A 26,101-nucleotide genomic window follows, 5' to 3' on the forward strand; every position below is an offset into this window, starting at 1 on the left:
AGGGCATAAACCAGCTACCCTTTGAAGTTGATGGTACAGTTCCTGCCATGTAAAAGCCCTATCCCACTAAGATAATAATTGTCCAGGTAAATTGTAGGTAGACTAAAGCAAGGGAGCGGGCCACTGAAAGGCATCACAGCAGCTCATAACAATACCTCTCTGTGGAACTGACATTTGGGGAACAAATAGCACCTGAAAAACAGCTTGCAATTTATCTGTGCGGTAGTTGTGAAACTGCTCACTTCCAATTGACAGTAAATACTACAGGGTCTCCCAAGAGACACAAAATGGTCATTTAGTCTTTATACAGCCTTGGCTCTTGTGTGAAATCCCAAAGTAAAGATAGCAAAAAAAAGTTTATTTTCTTTCTCGTGGTTTCTTTGAGCTGAGAACAGTATCTTAGACTGACAGACTGTGCAGTGGAGTTGCCTTCACAGAGGGAGTTAACATCCCAGAACAAAAGATGAAAATATGTTGCCAATCAAAAAAAGCACAAAATGAGATTCAGGAGTTTTAATATATAATTTAAGCTACTTTGTGTTTTGGCACGACATCTCTAAAATGCAGCTATTTCCCAACGTCAGTAAGATGTTTCCAAGGTGCCCAGTTTCCAGATAAAATCTCTACTGAACAATGGAAGTTCAAAAGATTGTATTATAAAATGGTGACTTGTGGTCTATCAGTCTTAACTAGTCTGCTTTGTGTGTGGCAGGAAGTAGAGTGAAAACTACTGCTCTTTTTCATATCTATCTCTAGATATCCTTTGCTCAAGTCTTTTTGTATTTTTATAGCTAGAAGCCTTACTTCTGTTTTCTGCCTGCCTTCCTCTGCTTCCCATTCCAATTAAGTTACTGAGTAAGAGCTTAAATCAAAGCTGAATAAGGATTTTGTTCCTGTTTAACCATATATTTTAGCATATCACATGATGCTGAACAATGCTGCATGCTCTGTTGTTGAGACTCTCTTTTAACAGCTTTTGGCAGGATTGGCAGTTTTCTGTACTCAAGTTTGACTACAATTTTCCCTGCACTTTTTTAAAGCCAAAAATCAACTGGATGAAAATGGTCCAAGCTTGACCTGATAGAAACCTAATTTATTGTTAGAGTTCAGTTATTTCTTTCTACTCTAAAAGAACACATAAAAAGTGCCTCCAGCACCCAGAGAAGACAGAGCTTTTTTTTTTCCCTCCCTCCTCCCACTCCTGGCCACGTGGGCTGGAATATCATCTGTGCGCAGGAAGGTCCACATCCCTTGCATCTTCCGTTACTAGTAGCAGGTATGAATGAGGCCTGCAGGTGAAAGCAGCCCCAACATCAGGCAGCCCATCTGTTACCTCCAGGATAGGCTTTCTCTGCACATAAATTGCACATTAGGCTCATTCTAATCTATTGCTTATATGGTTCCATTTAGAGCAGCCAAAATTTGCAACTGTGTCTTAAGAGAACCTTTTACATTTAGAGTGAGACATTTGGATTCCTTGGTATGGATGTAGGCACCTGAGCTTGCACACAGCAGAGTTGACCCTTGTGTGAGCAAGAGGTTGGACTAGACACCTCCTGAAGCGCGTTCCAGGCTGCAGTGTGCTATGATCCTTTTTCGATGATTAAGAATTTGAAAAGGACATCTTCAATTCGATCTCCTGGAACTACAGAGTACTTGGAAAGTTGTAGGAGCTTATGGATAGGGAAGTTTAAGTTTTCTGCATAGTAGAAGGTCTTCTTCCCAATTTGTACAAAAGCTACTCCTAACCACAAAATGGCTTTAATTACCATTTCTGTGAATCAAAAGTCAATCAGATTGTTCTCATCTAAATCCCATTCTCATACTTGAAAAGTGAAAGAGAGTGAGAGTATCTGAACTCAATGAAGTAAGTTGCACTGCTTCATTCTCTGCTTTGCCAGAGCAAAGGCAGCCTTAGATAGCTGCTAAGTGACTGACAGCATGGACCTTTGTGGAACCCCTAAGAGTGGGGTCAAAAGGTGGAAGAGGTTTTTGTTATGGGAGTCAAATCTTTCAGGTTGTCTCTCACTTTTGGCAGGGTATGAGGAAGAATTAGGAGTATCTCATGGTTAAAGACTGAGTTGAGGGAATGTGCACAGAAGTTTAAGCTTAATCTATCTCTAGGAAGTGATTTTCCTTGGGAGGCCAGAAGGATAAATTGTCTATGAACACCTGCCTGCAAAGGCCCAAAGATCTCTGACCAGCAATGAAGTGTGGTTGACTGAAGTCAAGTCATACTGATGAGCTTAATTATGATCCTGCCCCGATTTCCTGGGAGTCTCCAAGGAGGTCAGTTCACCTTCTCACTTCAGTTTCACGCCTGCAAATTGAGGGTAATGACAATTGCCTGTCAGCCTCAGAGGGATAGTGAAGATTAATAGCATAGTGTTTATTATGCTGTGAATATTTAAAGTCCATTCCTACTTCAGATGTTTGCATGATTATTTCAAAACCATGGAGGTGTATGCCTACAAACAACCCCCACAGTAGATTTCTCAGTGTCTTTGATCAAAGAAACTGTTCAGGAGACAAAACAATAGAGAAAATGTAACTTCAGCTAATGATTGCTTAAACAGCCTATGGACTGTGACCACAGGTTGTTCAGTGTTCTGTTTAGAAAGCAACAATAGAAATCTCCATCGTTAGTGGACCCTACTCCCTCCAGCTTTTTGTATTAAAAGTGGTATGTGGACATGTGTTCAGGACAGCAGCAATTACATTAGTTCGATATATCCCATATATCCACTGCAGAGATCTGTTAGTAATTTCCATACCTTGTTTCAGTACCTGGCTGCTTGCATTTGAAACATTACAGGCATGAGTATTACTGTGTTGAAGTGACTGTGCTTGGTCTGACTGGTATGAGTGCTGGTGCATTTGCATTTGCTGCTGTGTACATGTCTGTACCGATGGTGGCACCATTATATAGCTGTTTGCCAGACAGATTGGATTGCCCTTGTCTGATAATTTCACCTGATCTTGGACTGATGTTCAGCTGGCTTCAGGGCATTTTAATTATCAGCACACTGGCTATTGGACCGACCATCTCGTCTGGTTGCTGGCACCGTTTATGTTTGTCTCAGCCTATCAGATCTTCCTCATTAACTTCTGCAATAATATTCAGACAGAAAGTCCTAGGAACTCTTCCAGCTAATCCCCATTTTGGCTGCTGACCAAATAAGGCTTTATATGACACAACTGTAATTGCTTCATTTGTATGGTATTGATCTGCCATTAGGCAAAACACAAGCCAGCATTTCACTAAGGCTCAAGTTATGCAGTATTATTTATTGTTTGCATTGCAGTTGCAGCAAGAGCTCCCACCTGGGGAATGGACCCCCTGTTTTTTTCTGTCTGCTTCTAATTAAAATAATGAACTTCAAAGTGCTTGCATTATAATTAGACTAAAGCTTAAGAAACCATCTCTTAGCAGGAGTCTTTCCATTTATTGCCTTCCTTTTAATCCTTCTTTATGAAAAACATCAGTATGGAGTCACAAAGAAGTATGTAGAGTTACAGAAGTCTCTCATGCCTGTCTCAGTCAAAGTTCAGATCTGATAACAGTGTATCAGCTGTGCAGATCTGATGAATTAGTGATCTGTTTCTGGCAACAGTAAAAATCAAGCATCCATCCTGAATTCTCAGTGTTGCCAATGCCTTTTGACATAGTGGCCATGTTACCTGAATAACTTTGTAGACATTGATGTCAGTGAATGAATTCCCTCCTAAGCAATCTGCAGTTTGGGCTTTTAGCTTTCGTATGTGGAGTTGTTTCCTTACTAGAGAATAACTAGTGGGTGAGCAGACTGCCTGTATTACAGCACTTTCAGTGCTGTACAGTATGCTGGTGGTATTTGGCTTTGCAATCATTTTATGCTTCATTCCCATTAAGGTGAAACTGGGACTTGGTGGCTGAAAAGTCTAACCAGACGGTCAAAATACTGGTGTGGAAACAGCACCGCAAATAGTGGGTTTATTTCTATAATAAAGACATAGATATTTATAGAATCATAGAATCTCAGAATCATAGAATAGTTTGTGTTGGAAGGGAACTTTAAAGGTTATCTACTCCAACCCCCTGCCATGAGCAGGGACATCTTCAACTAGATCAGGTTTCTCAGAGCCCCATCCAACCTGACCTTGAATGTTTCCAGGAATGGAGCATCTACCACCTCTCCAGGCAACGCATTCCAGTGTTTCACCATCATCATATTTTTTCCCCTTATATCTAGTCTCAGTCTACCCTTCTTTAGTTTAAAACCAGCACCCCTTGTCCTATCACAACAGGCCCTACTAAAAAGTTTGTCCCCATCTTTCTTATAAGCTAAGTACTGAAAGGCCGCAATGAGGTCTCCCTGGAGCTTTCTCTTCTCCGGGCTGAACAGCCCCAACTCTCTCAGCCTTTCTCACAGGAGAGCTGCTCCAGCCCCATGATCATTTTTGTGGCTCTCCTCTGGACCCACTCCAACAGGTCCAGGTCTTTCCTATGCTGAGGACTCCAGAGCTGGATGCAGTACTCCAGGTAGGGTCTCACCAGAATGGAGTAGAGAAGAAGAATCACCTTTTTCTACCTGCTGGCCATGCTTCTTTTTATTAATTCATCTGAATCGGGCTATGGTGTGGATTTCTGAGAACAGCAATAGCAGTGAGTTCATTTTTTTTTCCCATTGCAGCTGCTGATAAGATGCCAGGACGTTTATTCTCTCACTGTGGCTCTTGCCACAGATCTATGTCTCTGTCAACCTGACACTGGTTAAATGCACCTCATTTTGTATGACTCCTCTGAGGGCATCTCAGATATATTAGCTAGGAAAGAGGACTTCTGTCACCTTTTATGGAGCATCTTAAGCTGACAGTGAGGTAGTTTGTGGAAAAGGCATGCAGAAATGTTCATTTGATCACGTTTACTTGTAGAAGTCACTGCATTGTGACTCTGATTTTTTTTATCATTTCTTAATCTTAAAAGTGACATCTTAAACTAATCAATAGCTGTTATAAGGTCTTGCTGCTTGCAAGGAGTCAAATATAGCAACATATCATAAGGAGTAGAATGACAGGAGAAGACCATGTCAAATTTAGTTCCTCTTACCCATCTTATCAATGTATGTTTAAAAAGGGTGAGATTCAGCCTGGCATGAATGAAAAACTGGAGAAGCGATAGTGAAATTTCTTCAGATATTTCCAAACTTGAACTAGTTTCCAAAAACGCCAGATAAGTTCAATATTGTGTTAAGAAAGATCTTGGATTTATTATATTAGCTGCGCTGCTACCCACTGAGTAGAACATACGTTTATATTGCACACTGAGACATGGGGCTGATTAGGAACCAGAAAACCTAATTTTTGCAGTCAGTCCAACAGGGTATTTTACTTCCAATGATTTGTAGCAAGAGTCAGCAGAGTCCTGACTGGTTTTGGAGGTCACAGTAACATTTCTTCTGGGAAGAGGTGATTCAGCCTAGGGCTGGGTCTTCCTGTGGATGAAAGCTGTGAAATGCTCAGCTGAAGGTACAGTATTTCTGCCACTACTGGGACATGTTGAATGGAGTGAAAAATTAGAAGCTGCTGAAACAGCTGCCACCTGCTTTGTGCTGGAAAATTTTGATGTAGTAAAATCTTCCTCTGGGTAGAGCATGGCCAGAGTCTGAAATCTCAATAGGCTGTCTAGTAATCCATCAGTGATATCAAACAGAATGAGATGGATATAAAGAAGTAACAACTTTCAAAGTTATAAGGATCCATACCCTATTTCTATTCAGTAAACACTGAATTGCATCCAACAGAGATATATTTTTCCTAGCATCATTCTAGGTGAAAATAGTCACTCTGTGACATTCGGAAGCATAAACTTAAAATGCCTTACAAATATAGCTAAGATATTATGTAAAAGAAAATTTAGATCCACTGGCCAACATTCGTAATGATGAATTATGTTTTCAATCCTGTTAAAATCAAGTCATCCATTTAAAAAACAAATAGATAATTTGTGCAGACAGAAAACTGCAGTGTTTGGCTTTTTTTTGCGGATGGAGTGACATAAGGAGCCTCAACAACATGTGCTTGGATAACATAATATAATGTCATTTAAAGAGACCCACTAATACAGCCTAGGCAGGAGAGGAGAGGGACAGTATGAGATGGGATTGAGCTTCACTGCTGTGGCCACGGCCACAAGCTGTTACTCCCTGTCTCTCAGTAGTACTAACCCAACACTGATGGAACCTCTTCCTGGCACCGAGGCACGTCCTGTGCTCTGCCATGAAACCTGTCTGTGCCAGTGCTGCCATTTTCTCTCAGTTAGGGACCCCTAAATTTAGGATTTACTGGAGAGGCAGGTGAAAGAGCATCTAAACACCCTGCTGCGGCAAAACTGTCAGTCAAGACCTGCTTCGCCTAAGGTGTAAAAAGGCAAAACGTTTTCTGCAAGCCATGCCAGAGGTGAATGTTAATCCATCTAAAAGCATTAATATTTCAAGGGCGTGTATTTAAAAATGCTCATTTTACACATTTCCTTTTTTAAAATACTATCATAAATGCTTTTGGCAATAAATGTAAACACTGTAAAGGGCTCAGGATTCCTAACATTTCTGAGGTGAAAGAGAGTTTCAGGGCAGTTGGCAGTGGGCTAAGCTTAGCCTCAGAGCAATTCCTACAGTGTGGAGACAGTGTTACACTGGTGCTCAGACACTTATGAAAAATCCCACTCAAGCCTTTAAAACATGTATTTTGAGTTGCAGGTGTTGGACTGCAGCAGCCTATTCACATAATCCTGCTTATGCTGCAGCCAGCAAGAAAAATTTTGCTTTGAAAAGTGGTACTGGTCAATGAGAACAGGATTAGGTCATCATTAGTAAAAATTAAAATAGCTCAGAGTTGGGAGAAACTAGTGTTTCTGCTGCTACTAAAGACTATATACACTGAACCAATATGAACAGTTACTCTAGGGACAATTTTATTTGTTTTTTGTTTACAGCAAAGCCTTGTGTAAAGCAGACAAGCTGAGTTGCTTTCCCAGGTCAACTGCTGTTGTTTTTACACAAACAAAATATATATTTAATTGCTTGTTCCAAGAAGCGTTTGCATACTGTAATTGGAATATCTTGCTGCAAAGAAGCTATGAGTATTTTAAACTACAGTCATCAGACCTCTAGCTGATGTAAATTGTCAGAACTTCTTTGAATTTGAAGTAGCTACGGCAATTTTTAGCAGCAGTGGGTCTCCCATTAATTGGAACTCCTACTGATCCTCAAGGTGTCAGTTTGGCTTATATTTGTTTACAAAGCTCAGTTCAAGTAACTAAGCTGCGTACTTAGGATATACATAGAACCTGTAAATACACAGTGCTCCTGGAAATTAACCATCTTATTTGGATGGCTAAATTAAGAGCATTATACTTATTCTAATTAGCCACAATTGAGAAGTATTTGAGCGTTACTTTATATTTCCCATCTCTAAACAAAGAATAAAAATATGTATATGCTCCTTTAAAGATACTTTATTCTTAGTGTTTGTAGAATATTTTGAGATATTCTTCTGGAAGAGATGTTTTAAATGCAGTTGGACAGGGGTTTTTTAAATAACATTTATAAATGTCATTAGCTTCTAATGCAGCAGAGAACCTGCCCATAGCTTTTTTGCAAGACTTTTGTCTTTTTACAGGCCAGTCAGTTCCTCAGGGTACATGGATTTTGCGAGATGGAATTCAAGAGGCATCCACTGTCCTAGCGGATCCTCAGCTGGGCCCAGGCACTCAATTGAGATGGCCGGTCACATCCTTTCTCTGATAAGCAGGTATACATCAAGGAAAGAGTTCAGCAGGAAAGCCTGAGAGGCCCACTGCAGAAGAGCTTGCATTGTGAAGATTCACAGCTTGAATATTAATAGTTCTTTATTTAACATAAATGCTGGGCAAACTATCAGTGCCAAGGATATTTTGTTTGAACTATCAGCTACACGCAAAAATGTCTTCATACTGTGCTTCAGTATTTGGATACAATTTTTCCATAGAAATAGCATGACAGCATGCAAAACTTTATAAATCCTAGTACAAAAATGATTCCTATAATTTTTTTAATATGCTTAAAAAAACCATGATTTCAAAGTTGGCCCTTTGTCATTAAAATTTAGGTTGTTTTTCTTGTAAAAATGCTCTTGCATTAACTCTCTTTTTTAATATTTGCATTATTGATCTTCTGAAGCCTTCTGAGTATAGAATGATGTAAGCTTTGGCTACATCTTCCTCGTTAGTGGAGTGCTTGTTTCATTCCTAATTTATTAAACATATTCAGCCACTGCCATGCAGCTTTACACTTAATTTCTCTTGATGAATTGTCAAACACCCTTAAACTATGCTGCATTTCTGTCATGTTACAATCTGCCATCAGCACTTTTCAAAAAACATGGTTAAAATAAACAGCTCAGAAGACGGGCAAGGTTTAATTTTTTGCTTGGTAGAGGTTGCATTCTATTTTTTCCCATTTAAAATCATTTGAACAGATGATATGAACAAGCTGTAAAAACACACCCGCTTGTGTGTCACTACGTCTGAGACAGATCCTCAGCTGCATCCAGGATGCACTAGGTTGTGTGGCGAGGGGAGGCTCTCAGGCAGCTGTGGCCTCCTTTTCCCAAGCCACCTGGGCTGATCATGAGAGAATAACTGCAATTCACATCACTGAAATAAGGTCACTGAACTCAGCTACACCAGGCGCTCTTTCTCTCTCTCTGCTTCGTCCTGAGAGGACCCCCTCCAGCCTGTGCCAGGAGCGCTGAGGGGCTTCTCTGGGAGATGGCTGCATCAGCAGGAAGCTGCAGGGACAAATGTCCAAAGTGCAAGGAGGAAAATGAGCTTTGAGTTGCTTGGGATGCGTCATCAATTGCCAATGTGTTGCAGGCTGTGACACTGTGGTCTTGGGAAAGCTTGTGCCTTCAGTGAGCTCCTCCTGCAGATGCACCACCGCATCCGTGGCTTCACTTCCCGTTGTGCAGTAGTTTACTGATCGCCACTTCTTTCCAGGCACTATTTGTATAGCAGTATATATGACAGTGTTGTCATGGAATTTACTGGAATAAAAAGCAAATCCCTGTGTTTTGCCAGTTGATCCACGCATTGCATATGGCCCACCAATGGTGCTTTGATCATTTAACATTCAGGTACTCTTTATTTGAAGTTTACTATACATTCAGAGAACCTAAGGTTATGCAGAGGTGGCATCCCTCCACGTGATATGACTTCTAAGTGACTGAGCAATTTCTGAGGCTTTCAAATCCTTGTGGGAAGTATTTCTGAAAAAGCTTTTAAGTCCTTGTGGGAAGGATTTGTGAAAAGCCTTTTAGAGGGTCTCTGCTTCTGCCTCAGTAACTGCGGTGGTGGCACAAGCAGCTCTAGGACGATAGGCTGTGCAATACGGCTGCAGTTTAAACAAAGCTGTCTCTGTGGACATAGAGTCTCATTAGTGAGTCATGTTATTTTTGCACATCCTGCTTGTTCATTATCTCCAGTGAACAACATCCTCAGCGCTGAGCAGTGAAGCAACAGTGCCGCCGTCTGTAAAGATAAGGGCAGAATTTCACCAAGAATCTGCCCGGGATTCAGGGAAGTATTTTGCTATCTAATGTGCCAGTTACATAGAATTTATGAGACTTAAGTTCAGGAAAGGGATTCAGGAAAATGTCAAAGCTGTTTAAACAGCTAAGGCATTTAAGTTTTCATGGGAAAACTCTACCAGTTGCCTAAAAGATGGTTATTAAATGCTCCCAGCAGAGATCCTGCCTTTGTTGTAATGAATACTGAGGGACCTGTCTGCGTTTTTACGCTATTTAGTATTCAAAAACAGGTATCTGAGACCTGAATTCATGGAGGAGGTCTCCTCCACTACGTGTGCTCAGGCCAAGGCTGAGTCCTCTGAATTGTGTTTGCAGATGGTGCTGAGCGGTGCTGATGAGTGGTGCTTTCCACCCATCCCATGAACCACTGTGCATCCAGAGATTTGGGGAGCTAAAACAACTAAACAAAAAGCAGCTGTGGCTGAGACTGTGGATACTTATTCAAGTCTAATCTGGCTGGGGACAGCCTTTTCTACCTGTTACATGTATTCAAGCTCTGGGTATTAGGCTGTTGAAAACAGGCTTGATGCATTTCATGTTTTAGTTTCTGGTTTCTTGGAGAAGCTAAGTTGCTGTGCTGAAATAGGTGCTTGAAGTGTTGGCATCAGGCAGAATCTGGTGCCTCCTCCCATGCTGTTCCCCTATGGCTGTCTCAAATTTCCAGAAGTGCTTGTGACATTGGCTGCTGTGGTCCCCTAGCCTGGGCCTGTGTCTCATTCCCTCATGGTGTGGGGACCTTTGTGTGTCTCTATTAGCCTTAGAAATGCCCCTCCTGTGGTTGAGCACGTAATTGCTAGGTACCACGGTGCTCTATGCCATAGCGTTCAGGTCGTATGTTGAGTGCCTGCCTCACTGCTTCATACGGACTGAAGTCCAATGGATGGGTTGTCTGCTAGCCATTGCTGTGACCCAAACTCACTGGAAGTCAAAGCAGACCTCTCTGCCAGCTTCCCTGGGCTTTGGGCAAGCACCCTACTGTGATTCTTTTGGGTTGCAGATGATGTATCCTGGCCTGGAATCGTAGATAATATTTTTCAAGGGACTGAGTAGTTGCACTGTCATCTGTTTATGCAGTTTTATCTTTTGCTAACTCTGAAAGGCATATCTGCAGTTGGAACAAGTAAGCTTTCTCAAAAAAGTGACACTGTAGCATTTTAAACTGCTTATTACTATTTATTTATGGGGAGTTGGAAAGTGGTTTTAAATGAGTAAGAATGATTAATTCTCAAGTTTTTCATTCTGTAATTCTATAGGCAGCTTTAAAAAAGCTGTGATACATACACTGAAATCACTGTCCATGCACTCAAGTAATTGTGAAGTGAGTTACCACTGTAACGCCAAAGGCTGAAGTTTTGGCTGAACTGGCTTGACTCGTATGATACCATACAAGGACTCAGTTTTCTTCTGAGTGATGGAAGAGGCAGGATTGTACAGTGACAGCAAGGATTAAGAGTCAAACATTAAAGCGCTTGCCTGCTTTATACTATTAAACCCTTACCCTTGCAAAGATTTCAATTCCTTTATTGAGGAACACATTGTACTTCATTGGGAGTTTTGACCAAGTGTGGCATTTAGAATACAGTCCTATGCTTTAATGAGGAAAGAACAGTTTCTGCCATGGATACTCAAGTTTCAAAATGTCTTCCTCTGTGGCAGAATGAAGCACTGTCTAGGATGAGTATGAATCATCTGACCTGGCTCTAATGTCACAGATATATATATAATTTTCAATGTAGTCACCACTGCACCTGTCACAGATCTGGATGTTACATTTCTGTGGGAGATACAGCAGTGCTGAGCAAAGGTTCTCTGTGTTTTGCTGACCAGAAGGAAATCATTTATTTCCACGTTGAGGTGGACCTGGATTACAAAGCAACAGAGAAAGCAGTGTGAAACTAACCTGGTTTTACATGGCCTACTAGACATGATGAGGACAATAATGTGTTACATTTATAAACAATACGGTTTAATTTCAGAGCAATGATTGCAGCTTAAATCCACATTTACTTCGTCATCCTTTTTATTTCCATGTCTCTATTGTGCTGTGAAACTGTCTATGGATATGGCTAATAACCCAGCTAAATAACCCTCTCATGAATGGGTTTCACTTATTTATTTATTAACCTAGGACTACTATCAACCAGCTGCAGCTTCTCTAAATGACTGTAGGAAAGTTTTCCTTGATAATCTTTAATGATTTGAAAGATAGATTTGAACATTTGGTAAGTGAGAAAGCTCTTTCCCTTCAACATGGAAATTAAACATGAAAACTTAAATTAGTTATTAAAAATTTCAATGTAGTTGGTTTTTATTCATCTTAGAATATCCAGATAAAAGGTCTAAGTAGACATCTTCTACAACTTGGAACACTTGAAAAAATGTTGTAAGTTATCAGCTGGCACCTTCACCCAAGATAAGATAAAATTTTGAAAAAAAAACTTTCTAAGGGTTTTGGCATAAGGATTTTGTCTAATTCAGTGAGCTTTAGTGTTCATACTTGAGAGAATACAGCATAGAGGAAATAGTATGAAGATGCTTTTACAGACAGACTGATTGATAGGGCTTCCCATTCTGATTTCTCAGTTTAAAATAAAACTGAGCTTAAGTGGCTTGTTGAATTGAGTTAGTGGTATTCTTTGAGATATATTTCATTTTTCATGGAAGTGATTGCTCTTGCCCACATCTGTAGCACTGTCAAAGCAGCTGTTTATGTTATTGCTATTGGCAATTAGACATAGCAGCATTAAATTAGACCTTGGTTTTGTTCCTGTTGAAGGAAGGAGTTTTGACATTGACTTCCTAGACAGCAGGCTCAAGCTATATGTCTAAGCCGTTTTCAGAATAAGCAATGCTTGCCAAATGTCAAAGACATAGTGCTTCCATGATCATCTTTCATCTGTGGCTCATTCCTAATGTCCTTACAAAGGTAAAACGCACATTTAGTGCGCTGGAAATTTGTCTGTGAAGCAGCGAGGCTGGCCACACAGTTACCATTTTGAGTGGGGCAAACAGGCTAAAAGTATAGGCTTTGTAACTAAAAGCTGAGTAGGAAAAATCTGTAGTAAATATGACTGGTTCAAAAGCAATCGCTTCCAAGAACAAAATGGACAAACGAACAATTTCATTCCAATTTTGCAATTGCTCCTCTCCCTCTGGAGTGCGAACCATAATTAGAGCACTTACACAAAATCACATTTGTCAGCCTGGCTGCTAAATTCCCCTTAAAGCTTTATCCACAAAGAGCAGTCTGTTATCACTCCCACTACAGCCTGCAGTTCTCATTTTCACTTTCAGGGACAGGCAAGCAATTACTTTATCTGTATGGAAGATCTTGTAACTACAGTGAAGCTAGGTAAAGTCAGATCTACACACAAGCAGTTTCCAAACTTCATGACCAGCCAGCAAAGACCTGTCTCAGTTCCAGTGGGACCTATATGAAAAGCTGTTACCTGAAGACAGTGGAGGTGTGTCCTGAAGCTGACATTTGTCCCAGAAACAGGCCAGGGTAGTAAGGAATGCTGCATGAGCTGTGAAGTACTGTTGCCTGTATCTGTCTGCCAGGAAGATCTCTCTCCTAATGAGTAAGAGAAAAAATTCCATTCTAAGACCAAAAGGGACCCCCAGGGACCAGAAAGCAGCCATCCTAGAGAGGGTGAATCACAAACCCCAGTGGCTTCTGGTGCCGTAGAGCCCTGCCACTAGAGGAACTCTCTTCCCCAGCCCTTCTCCAAGTGGTTTGAAGGTGTTGCCTCCTCTGATGATTGATATGGGGAAGATGCCATTGCCAGACATAGCTCTTGCCAAATCCCACTCAGCCCTGACAGACAGATCTTGACACCATTAAACAAAGTCAGAGAGAGAAACTCCATCTTTCTCAACCACATATTGTCCCTGAAGAGCAGTAGTTTAACTGCAGGCACCTCACAGATACTTCTCTCCCTTTGGAGAGGAATGGTGTTTCATGGATATGATGCCCCTGCTTCACCTGCCTTTGCAGATCCACAAGCAAGCCTGTGCAGACACCCACCAGAAAGAGTGTGCATGTCTGATAGATGTGGATGCACTAGGGATGTCTGAAAATGAAAAGAGGAAAAGAAAAGTTCATTTATGAATTATGAATAAATACTGATATAGTTGTATACCATGACTGTCATTAGGATATATGACTGTTGAGGCTCTTAGGAGCCTTACACTTAAACAAGTGCAACAGTTCCTCAGGAGGTGATGGGGGCTGCATAAATGCCTTGGCAGATTAGTTATCAGCAGATTTGAAGATGTCATATAGTGACTGTAGTGCCTTACATTTGTGTTTGTATGGTAATCCATACTGTCTACCCTCTGCCATCCAGTCTTAATGCTGTCTGCACACCTAAAGGAAAACCTCTGAATACGCACAAAGGCAACCCCATCCTAGGACCAGCTGTGTCCCTTTCTTCCTGAGTTTCAGTGCACTGCCAGCAGCCCTGAGTTCATACAGAAGCAGTGATTCTGTGCTTTAGTCTTCATGTTGGCAACCCCCCTTTGCCTGCACAGATCCAAAGTCTCTCTCAGGTGTTTCTCCTATCTGAAAAAGAGAGCACTTAAACATGAGATGGAGGACAGCAGGTTCATGGAACCCCTTTCAGTCTGTTGTGCCTACACCACTGTGCTGCTAGCAATGCAGGACTGGTCTTTCATCCAGTGGTAGCATAACATGTATAAACCCTGCAGGGAAAAGTCCTCAGGATGTTCCAACTACCTGCTTGCATCTCAGCACCCAGCAAACAGGCCGAGTTTGGTCTTCCCAGTGCTTGAGCTTCTGCTTGGCTGCACTTTCCCCAGGTTTCTCCAGAAATTATGCCCTCCACCATCACCTTCCTCCCCCATACTGCCAGCGCCCTTTGGGCTAGGAGACAGGGTGCTCTCCCAGGATAGCAGGGCAGTCCCTGGAGTCACAGCACTAAGCTAGACCCCTGGTCTTGCCTTTCAGCCAATCCTTCACTGTGCAAAGGGAGCAAGACTCCAGAGCCTCCATCCCAAAGGTATAGATGTGCCTACAGCAGGTGACGAAGCTTCAGGCAGACAGGGCTCCCTGCATCTCTTTGTGTGTTGTTTTCTATTGACTGGCTGTAGACGACATCGCCGTCAGTGTGCAGGCTGCTAGTGCTCCTCCTCAGCTCTGCCTTACGCTGCCTGTCTCTGGAGCCTTAGCCCCTCGTTTGTCCCGGGATCACTTTGAAACGCTGTATGTCAAAACTGAATGTGACAGAGTGACTGGCAGCATCTAGCGTAGGCCATCTGATTTTTGCCTCTTTAGTATATAGGAATACATCTTCCCATCTGCTTGAAAAATCAGCCTGGGCCCACGTTGAATATATTCTAACTATAGCTTCAAATAAATCTGTGTAAATTGTTTATAATTCTGGGCAGAGTTTTATCACCATTTTGCAAAAATAGTTTTGGTTGGTTGATAGAATTTTCTTGATAAAATCCAAGCCATTCTGAAAATCATTTCTAGGCTGGAAACACATTTTCCACATTTGAAAGTAACCACAATTATTTGTGCTGCCAAGGGCTTTGAAATATGGAAATGAGAGGTTTATTTAGTGTGTGGATCAAGCTTATAAACAGCTTAAGTCCTCATTCCTTCTAACATCTTAACAGCTGTGCAGTTTCTTACAAAATATGTTTTATCGTTTCAAGAAATGCTGTTAACCTCGCAGTTTTAAAACTGAATGAACAAGGCCTCTTGGACAAATTGAAAAACAAATGGTGGTACGACAAAGGAGAATGTGGCAGCGGGGGAGGTGACTCCAAGGTTAGCCTCAATGTCACCAAAAGCGGGTAAACAGTATGTAAAGTAATTGGTGCATCTGCTGGGGTTTTACCTGCAACGAAACAGCTTCACCAGTAGCACAGCACTGCTGGTACCTGCATTTGAAATCTAGGTGTATGCAATTACTGTCAAAGCAAAAATATTTGCATTTGTTTAGGTGCCCTAAGGGGAACTCGTTATGTCTCTGCTGTGAGATCTATCACCAGTTTTCAGAAACCTGCATCTTCTGAAATCGTAATGAGCCTTTCCCAGGCTTGCTCTTGTGAATGAGCAGTCTGAAACCTTCAGTAACAAATACCAGCTCAGACTTTTTTCCTACTATATGGTACTACCCAAAATACTTTTGAGTGATAGTAAAGGAAAAGGGTGAAAATCAGTGTGACCACCTCCTAGCAGTAATCTAATACATGGTCCAGCTCAGGGATCCACTATTGACACAAATTCCAGTACAAGTTAGTTTTCACATGAGTATCCAAAGTAGAAGGACAAATTTCAGCTAGAATATCTTCATACTGACATTTCCTGATGTCTTACCAGCAAACTGAAAACCATGGTGTTTCCCTAGGCAGAAATTATCAGACAGGAATTTTAGGCTGAATTTCAGGCTGAGGTGATGACAGCTTCTCATCCTTCCTGCATTTCCGTATCTTCCATATGGCCAATGCCACTACTTCCTTCCCTCCTCACAGCTTCCTTTTGGGAAGCTGCCTTGTGCTGAAAAGAAGCAAAGATGTGAAAGATGGTGAAGTGGGGGAGGAGGAAGATATTAAAAATACTCCTACCATGCCAGGCAGTATGCAATAAATAATATTTATTTATGTGCTTGTGTATGAACAATATATAAGAGAATGCTGTGCAGGCACAGAGCTAGTCAGATATAGGTAACTACATTTGACTGATTTGTCATCACAGTTTATGTAGATTTCTTTACAGTTGCCTACATATATTTTTTCTTACTATTTTCTCTCCTCCTTTAGTCCTCCTGCTCTTTCATGCTGTGTCCTGGCCTCAGGGACCATCCCTTGGGCTGTTCTGCACTCACCTAGAACCGGTCTCCTAATCCTCTTCACTTTGCCTTCGATCCTGCTGCTCTACCTATTTTCCCCACACCGCTCTGCTTGCCAGCAGTCACAGTTTCAAAAATGGTCTGTGTTTTCTCTTCCAAAGTGCTTAGGCATATTAGGCCTGACAGCACTTGCCTGCAAGTGGAGCAGAAACCAACTTCTTGTAAGAAAGTTGACAAATGAACCATAAATCTCCTACATTGCTACTATTATATGCTCCACCCAAGCCCTAACTTTTGCATTATTGGGGAAGGGGTGTTTATGCAATATTTTTAAAATGTCACAGGCAGAGAGTCACATCATTAAAATACTTCCATTTTCTTAGAATACACTCCTCACAAACCTGTTGTGCTTGAAAGGTGAGATAAAAGCTAGGTAGCAAACTAAGGATGCTTTTAACTAACTTTCGCTGATTACCAGCCACGGGTGCTTTGAGTCAAGAAGCAGGAAAAGGAGAGCAGCTCATGGTAGAAGGACAGGCAGGGCTTCACCAGGGAAATGTCTGGAAGTGCTGAAGGAGGAAGTTTGGTGTGATGGCAAGTGACAGAAGAAGGAGTGAGGGGAAAAAGTAGAAAAGAAAGGCAAGGAGTGTGGTCCATGGAGAAACAGGGAGGATCTGTGAGTGCAGGAGGGAGGAAGGAACACATTGCCAATGGAAATGAACAAGAGGTAACACAGACAGTTCAAGATGCAGTAGAAAATATGGTGGGCAAGGCAGCATTAAAAAAGGATGGAGAACATGATGGAGGTCAACCTGTCATCCTAGGACTATACACAGCCTGGGAGGAGCATTCATCTGACCTCAGGCCTGTTTCTTGCCACACTTTTTCCCAGGCACAGCTGAGTGAGTAGGCATTACAAGTGCTCCTGGGAAGCCCCAGGTCTATCATGTGCCTGCACTGCCCATGTTCAGTAGAACCAGGCGTATCATGGAAACGAGCGGGCATTACCATGTTTCTCAAATTCTGCATTGCAGCAGCATCTGGTCTTGTTTTTTAAACTCTAGCTATTCTGATTCCCCAAAGTGTTAGTTAGCCATTTATCATCTACGAAATCCATTTCCTTGTTCAGGAACAGTCTTGGAGAATCTGATCTATTGAAGTCAATAAAGCCCTTTCTACTGAATTAATTGAGCTCTAAATATTTTAACTTTATATGCTAGCAAATGATCATTAGTGGAATAACTAGGACACCATGCACTGTTGTAAACCTGACAGCTACCAACAAGTCCTGAACTAGCTCTTAAGCACCTCTAGCTAATACTTCTTTTCAGTGTATAAATTTAAAAAGAACAAACCTTGAGCTTTGTTAGCAGCTCCAGTCCAAATTACAGGGCTACCTACTGTCATGAATGAGAATAAGAACATCCTCTTCTCCTGTAAGAAATACAGCATCTGAGCCTTGACTGATAACTGTGCTGTTACTACTTGAGATTCACTAGTCAGAATATGAGAGTCTAGACCAGGGGTCCTCAAACTATGCCCCATGGGCCAGATACGGCCCCCCAGGGTCCTCAATCCAGCCCCCGGTATTTACAGAACCCCCCCGCTCCCCCCCGCTGGGAGCTGGGGGGGGAACAAAGCAGCCGCAGATGACTGCCTGACGCTTCATCCGCGTGCCAGCCCCCAGTTTAAAAAGTTTGAGGACCCCTGTTCTAGACCCAGAGTAAACCTTCATGGTAGTACAGAGGACTGTAGAAACTGGGGTTTTCATGAGAGCTCACCATTTCTCCAAAAGTTTGTGTTGCTCTGTAAGACAAGATTTCTCCTACCTCCATTTTGTGCTCTTACAAGGCCATCTCTAGCCTCCCCATTTATTGTTCCCTCTAAGGAACAATCTTCCAAAATTCAGAAAGACAGTTCAGAGAGCTGCCCTATCTGAACCACCTGTGGTTTAAGTGACCTTGGTAATTAAGTCATCCCTGAGGATAAAACTGAGGTTCCCAAGTTGTTTGATTGCTTTTCGAAGTATTACCTCAGATGTTAACTGTATGCCATCATCATTTTATGTGATGCATGGGAAGGTATTTAAACACAGTTTCTGCCACTTGGCTCCGTTATTTTTTAAAACATGTGAAGCCATGCTGGTGGAGCTCTCCTCCAGCCTCTGCTGGCAGCCCTTGGGAGAACATGGTGGCCCTTCGTTTTCATTCAGCAGATGAGACTGACCTTAAGCTTAATGGCTCAGCCATGAGTGGGTAATGAAAATGCTCCTAATGCATACTTGTGATTGCATTTTTAAAATCCCTGACTACCAAAATTCTATATTCATTTCAGAATCACTCAGTATTGTAATTTAAATGCTATAATTGCCCATTCATGTTCCCGAACACAACTAACTCAGAACTTCATTAATGCTGGTTTAAAGCATGGTGGTTTCACTGATGTTGCTAGCACAAGACCCAGCCTGAGGCTCTTATAAACCAGCTCTTCCAACAGCAAGTGATCGATAAGAGGATAGGAGGAAATGAATAAGAAGCCAAGAGAGGAGGTAGAAGGGCTGAGAACATGATGAAAAGGTAGAAAACCAGCATCCCTGCACCTAGGTCAGGCTGCACCACCACTGATTGAAGAACGTGGGTGAAGAGCAGAGTCTCCTGTGCTGTCACACAACAGTTTTGCATTGTGGCTACATGGGACAAATGCTTCTCCATACATAAGGGGTAATTTTAGTTACTATTTTTCACATATATTATGCTTATATGATTTCGAGGCAGATGGATCCTGTTATATGTAACAACAGAGATTCTCAGCAGCTGTACATTGGAAAAGCTACACTGATTTTCACAAACTGCCAGTTTACTCTAGTTGAAGGTTTAGCCTAACATTAGTAATCTGGGAATCACTAAACAACTGGAAAAAAAATCCCAAATCTATAGCCATTTCCCATTGTAATATTAAGTATACAAGACTGAATTTGATGTGAAATGTAATTCTAAATGGTGGGTTTATCCTCTGTATATGACTTAAGTACATTGCTCTAGCTCATGTACAGCAGACCATACTGATTGTTAGTTTCTGCCCCCTTTAATATCAGTGGGACTATTCACCAACTGATTGTGTTATCTGTGTAGTAACAAGTTGTAGTATCCAAGTTTGTGACTGACATGGTCAAAATTACGCTTATTTGCAGAGGATATTTTCAAAGAAAGGAAAGATGCCTAGATAAGCGACTTGCCCTGAAAGCAAAGGTGATCTGGGCATTTGTCCCACATGAGAGCTGTTGAAAATCTCCTACTGAAATGAAAAAGCAAACAAAACAAAGCCTAAAATACATGAAAATTCACTACACCTGCAGTCACTTACTGTGATTGCAATTGAGTACATATGTTGCTATTCTGAAAAGCGTAAGCAAAAATTTTCCACTCTGCAGCGCCTCAGTCTGCGCTTCTCATATTGGACCATGTACATTTCCCATCGCATCTGGCTGATTTAAATTGGGACAAAAATCCTGTTCTGAAAGTGTGAAATATTTTAAAATGGAAATTTAAATAGATTTAAAATATTTTAAAATTTAATTTTAAATTTAGCTTGGAGTGCTTCTCCCTCATCACAGCTAGGAGTGTCTGAGGGGAGATGTCAAGGTCACGCCATGTCTCATTCACGGCCTCACTAGGGCAGGTAAGAAAGTGAGGGGCAGAGGACAGATTTCCCCAAGCTTATGTAGCACCTTAATGCAGAAAGTGTTTCAGCAAAAAAAGTGGAGAGGAGAACAACAACCTGGCCTCGGACACATCACTGGCTATATTTCATCAAGAGTGGGAATTGCCTCATCTCTGCTGGCCATTGTCATTGCGTTCAGTTACATATTGAGGTTAGCATGGCAATTTTAAGCATGAAATTGATTGCTTTTCCCAAAGGAAAACCTGAGAGCTGCCTTGCAAAGACAATGCAGGAAGGAAGACATTAAAGGAACTACAGCTGCAAAGAAGAAAAAATCCCTGCCTGTGACAGGCTTTATATACCTAAACCGTTAGTGCCGAAAAAGCAAGCAAAGGACTGGGAGACATCTATTTTCTGACTTGTCCCAGCTTGCTGCTGGTCTCATTAGTTCATATGGAGTCCTAATTATCACTTTAATCTGCAACAACTCCACAGGCTTCTGATTTTCCATGTGAAAACAGTACCTGGATGTTCCTAATCTTTGTCCTAACCAGGACTGTTAACACTGCTGGGATTTAGGAGCTCAGTGCCAATGCGTGACATGATATGGCAATCCAAATAATATTAATTATTTCACACTTCTACTGGAAGCAAACAGAGGATCATGCTGACAGGCAACTTGCCAGCATCCCAAACTGCTACCCACTCATTTCATAGCTGTGGGACTCTTGTATTCCACTATCAACCTTCCTGACAGGAAGCCTGAAGACAAAAATGTAAGTTTGAATACTGCAAAAGGTCAAGAAATAGGCATTTTCTGTTCTAGAAGCAGAGTATTCTGTATGAACTAAAGGTGTGGGATTTGGAAAGTGGATGAAGCATTTCCTTTACTTAAAGGGATCACTGGAGAGTACCTGAGAATCCTGTCACCCAACTGTAGCTGTCAAAAATTTTCATTTCTCCAAGGCAGCAAGGCTTCCTCAGTAGTAAATGAAAAGAGATGGGCATCTCGACAGCATGCTTCATCCTTTGTTGGAAATGGTGTCTAACCCATCTTTCGAGGTACCTGTCTTATTTCCCTTAACTGCAGGGACACCTAGACAGGCAGCCAAAGCTTGGAGCGTAACTTACAGTTAAAAAACCTGAGGTGAGGCAAATCACCCCTCCTTGATGTATATCTACAAAGAGTAATCAGAATGTGTGAAAAGGCAGGATCCCTAAAGCTAAGAGCAGCATACAAGGTTCATTTGTGTATTAAATATATACATGCAAACATGCACAAATATATTAATACATAAGCATTTGGGGGTTTCCAGCTAAACTGGTTACAGAGTGTAACAAGCCCCGTTTCTCTTTCATATTAACTACTTTAGCAGGTTCAGTTACACTATCCTGATTAAAGCTGGCACTGGTTATTTTTCTATTAAGCCTTGAATTCATGAGTTAACATTTTAGCAATGCTTGGATTATGGTGTATTAAGAGAGATTAATTTTCCCATAGGAATCTGTTGGCATACACAGGATAAGGTCCTATGTCATATAACATCACCAGAAGGCTGTCAATCACATGTCATTTCTGTTTATCTACCTCCTTCTCTGATATATATTGTATTTTCATGCACACCTGCACATAAATAGATATCCATATGCCTTTCCACATTAAGAATTGGACAGTCAGTGATTCAAAGTGGAAAGTACATAAGTCTGTTAATCATTTCATAGGTTTTTTAGAAAACAGATTGGTACAGCGGCATGAACTGGGGCATTACCATAATACTCTGAGGATATTCACTGTGTTTAAGTAACCTCAGTGTAAACCCATAGTAGTTCATGACTTCGAGGCATCAGATAAGGCTTCCTCTCAATATTAAAACTCTGTTATGATACCCACAGCAAATGTCACTAGCAGGAGAAGATATTCCAAGTAGTAATTTATCATCAGCCTAGGACCCATGAAAGACTTATGTGAATAAGGGAGATTTAAGGAAAAACTCTGAATTTGAAAATAATGTTAAACAGGAAATGAAAATGAAAGATTGACTGTCACATTCTTCTTAGCTGAGGATAAGGGCATTGCAGTTCTCCCCCGAAGTTCTCTACATGCAGACCTCCTGATTACAAGTCTGTGCCAAGTGGTTATGGGCAACAAACTGCACAAAGCATCTCCTTTTTCTTGCCAGAATAATTTTGAGGGCAGTAAATGAAATAGCTATAGCCAAGTCATTGGTTTCTATGCATACAAATTAAAACTAAATTGAAAGCAAGGAACACAAATGAATATGTTTCTTAAGTCATATATCCAGCTGTATTATATATGTCTCTGAAGGGTATGTTGTTTAATATGCCTAAGCCAATAGTTTTGGGTTCACAGTAATTGCATACTATTTATTTACAAATCTTCCCCAGCAGTATGTGCCTGTTACCTAAAGCGATGGAGCAGGTCCCGGTCATATGTCTGTCTCTAAACCTGGGCCAACAGTACATGACATAGCACCCACTGTGGCCTCTGCTCTGTCACTTTGCAATGCGATTCTATGTAGTTTTACTTGAATAACATAAAATAACATATATAATGTTATTTATGTTATTTTCCACGTGAAGAACTCCTGTAAACCTTGCCGTTTTGAAACTCAGTGAGGCAGGCGTCTTAGACAAGCTGAAAAACAAATGGTGGTACGATAAAGGTGAATGTGGACCCAAGGACTCTGGAAGTAAGGTCAGTCGCTGCAGTTCGGGACCTACTATCGTGTTCACAAAGCAGTAAAGGAAGTAATAAACAAAATGACTTAGAAATAAAATAAGCAGCTGTAGACAAAGAACAAATCAGCTTTGCCCCATATTGATGGAAGTCACACTTTAATTTAAAGAAGCACTATTGCTTTTTAAAGTCTTCAGTGATGTAAATCACCAAACGTCGTCCTACATACTTAGGGCATCCGTTGAGGAGTCACAAGGCAATTTTGGGGGTTTGAGGGAGACAGCTTGGGTTAGTCGTTTCCTTCCTGCCTGGGGGTGGGTGGACTTTCCCACTCACTGCTTAGGAAATGCCCCTTCACGCCTTCTCCTTTTGGAGCTGGCTCGCTCCGCAGTTTTCTGAAACACTAGCGGGAAGGTTTGCCTCGTCGCTGCCCAGGGTGGCTGTGCCTGGCTGCCTTTGGGAAGGTCCCTGGCTCCTTGAGAAGCCAAGGAAGATTTAACTTGAGCTTTGAAGTGAGAGGCTTTGATAATTAATAGCTTTCTACAGCTTCCAGTGTTTACCCTAGTCCATTCCCAAACAGCAATCCTGACGGCTCCAGGGAGTGGAGCCTTCTCTATTTCTCTCTGTTTGTGGACAAACACAGGAGCAGGTGTTTTCTGATGGCTGGGAAGCGCCACGGTCAGTGCCAGCCCTGTATTTGGGAAGTCTTAAATTTCTTCACAGTGCCTGTCTCAGTGCCAGCCCGTGCTGTGCACAGCTGAAAGGAAAGCGTGATGGGCAGTGACTGCCTGCGTGCCCTGAGAGTTAGCCTGATGGACAGCGGGTAAAATTAGCCCAGGAAGCAAACTGCCAACACATTTTGCTTTTTCTGGCAAGTGCTTTGGAGTAAGGAGTGAAAACCAGTTAAGGGGATGGCAAATTTCCTATAAATGACAGCTGAGAAAGCCTCAACCCACCATGTACGTTAGGTCAGGTCTTTCTCAGCCCTGCCTCCTCCTTGTTTGCAAGCACCCTGTTAGCAATTGCCACTAGAGGAACACAGTCCCCTCCAAGATATTCAGAGTCCTCTTAGCCAGCAATAAAGAGACAAGCAAAGCAGAGCTCAACTGTAAGCCCCAGAAACCTCTATATGTCTGTGGGAATTGACACTGTGCTAATGTACTGATTACACAATAAATAGTGCCTCTTTAAATTAAACATCCAATTATTTTGCATTCTTTGTAAGTTAAAATTTCATAGAGATTACAATCAAAAGTTAAGTATGCTCTTTACCATAGGTAAAGATTATATAGCCTGCATAAGAATAAAGCTTTATAAGTATCTTAAGGCGTACGGTATAGTATATGGAAGTCAATTCTGAGAGAGTTCCTTGAAAACTGTGCTAAAAATGCACATTGATTTCAAATAAAAAATTATGATTCATAACTAAGCAGTGAAGTACAGAGAAACATAGAATAGTTATTTACTACAATATGTCCAAGAAGGTCATCATTTATAAAATTATGTATTTTTAATAGTTTGTAAAGAAAGGTCTCACTGTTGTCTAAATTACAAATAATGTGTAAGATATCATAAATTGCTATTTTAAAATATACTGTTACTGAGCCTTAGTAGTCCATGGGCATGTTCAAGAACTGTATCTATAATAAAATAGAAACAAAATACAGTAATAGGTAAGAGGCAAATATATCACTATGTGTATGGTGTAGCGTGCACTTTCAAGGGAAGTGTTTCTTCAAAGAAATAACTTAAGCCTCACATGTTATGTTCACCTGTCATTTAAGTATCAGAAACTCAGTCTGGATCTTTTAAATTAACAGCAACGCCTACCACAAGTACAATTACTGTTTCTGTAAGAAAGATCAAGCAGAGTCTTGTCTGATATAAATGGGTTTCTGGATTCCAAAGTTTTTAAAGACCTTTACGTAAATGCAGTTTCAGATCAGTGCTCAAATGTCCCCTAAAGAGAGCTAGACATGTCATTGTTTAATTCTCCACTTAGTGGAAGTAATGCTTTGCAGTAAGCAAGCAGTGACAACCTGATATGTTGGCAATGTACTTCTAATATTTTATATGCCAACCAGGTAAACTAGGTACTTAAAAATTACTTTATAGATCCAGATAGGTCAAATGTTGTGAGAAGTATGTAAACAACTGTCATTTAATTTCAGCTAAACATCGTTATTTATTTCTATTTTCAATGTTTGAATGTGTAGCTTGTGCTCCTGGGGGTCTCTTTTCCAGGGTTAACTGTGTCGCTTCTGTTTCCCCAGGACAAGACGAGTGCCTTGAGTCTCAGCAACGTTGCTGGAGTCTTCTACATTCTGGTTGGAGGCTTGGGCTTGGCAATGCTGGTGGCTTTGATAGAGTTCTGTTACAAGTCCAGGGCAGAGGCGAAACGAATGAAGGTGGCAAAGAGTGCACAGACTTTTAACCCAACTTCCTCGCAGAATACCCAGAATTTAGCAACTTATAGAGAAGGTTACAACGTATATGGAACCGAAAGTATTAAAATTTAGGGGTAGGACTTAGGGCCTACTACAGTGAGTGGGTGATGCATCTTGTAACGCAGTGTTGTGACATGTCTGTCTAGTGGTGCTTGCTTCTGAACAGAGCTTTATATTTTGGAAAACTTCACTGCAAAGTGGTTCAGTTTTTTTGGCTGCAGATGTACAGTATACTATTCTATGTTGCTAATAGACATCTGCATTGCAAGGAATTTTTAACATAAAAATACATTTTTAACTACTCAATGTTGTCGAATCATTTGGGAGATGACAACTGTTTGAAATCATAAAACACATATTCAGAGGGCCAGTGTTTAATTACTTGATTGGCCATTCTATTTTCCTAAAGGTTTGCACCCTACTAGTGACAAATTGCTGCAAGCCTTTATCATTCAGTGTTGGCCCTAACTTCGTTATAATCCAGATTTAGGATAGGCAACGTCACTGAACCATAGTTAACGTAACGGAAGACAAGGCACTGTTACAAGAAGTCTAAATGTTGTTTTACCTTCTCTCCCTCCTCCCCACTCCATTCCTTCACCCTGCCTTTGATACGTGTTTTATGCTGTGTGGCATTTTTTTCACAATATCCTGCTTCAGGTCAACCTTTGCCCGCTATAATAACCACAAAAAGTCACTAACCAGTGAACAGACCTTGATTATCATCCTCAGCTTGCAGAAACATGCCCCCTTACCTAGCTCAGGACTAGTGTATTTTGAATGTTCGCACAGTGATTTCAGAGACTGAACCACTGATGTCGCCAAGCTGTATCCTGCATAGTTCCCCTGAGCAGGCATGTAGGGACAGT

At 41.3% G+C, this 26,101-nt stretch overlaps 1 protein-coding gene across 2 annotated transcripts in view; it reads left to right on the top strand.

The window, feature by feature from the left end:
- GRIA4 (glutamate ionotropic receptor AMPA type subunit 4) overlaps nucleotides 1-26,101 on the top strand; it is a 240,671-nt gene that overhangs the window by 207,765 nt on the left and 6,805 nt on the right. Inside the window, exons 14-15 of one of the 2 annotated variants that reach the window (XM_055703130.1) lie at nucleotides 15,289-15,403; nucleotides 25,059-25,193. In XM_055703130.1, coding sequence (XP_055559105.1) covers nucleotides 15,289-15,403; nucleotides 25,059-25,193 — 250 coding nt within the window. Of the gene's footprint in view, nucleotides 1-15,288; nucleotides 15,404-22,688; nucleotides 22,804-25,058; nucleotides 25,194-26,101 lie in introns of both variants that reach the window. The other variant, XM_055703131.1, reaches the window with a different exon arrangement.

This window comes from Falco cherrug, chromosome 2 (assembly GCF_023634085.1).
Source record: "Falco cherrug isolate bFalChe1 chromosome 2, bFalChe1.pri, whole genome shotgun sequence".
Classification (NCBI taxonomy): domain Eukaryota; kingdom Metazoa; phylum Chordata; class Aves; order Falconiformes; family Falconidae; genus Falco; species Falco cherrug.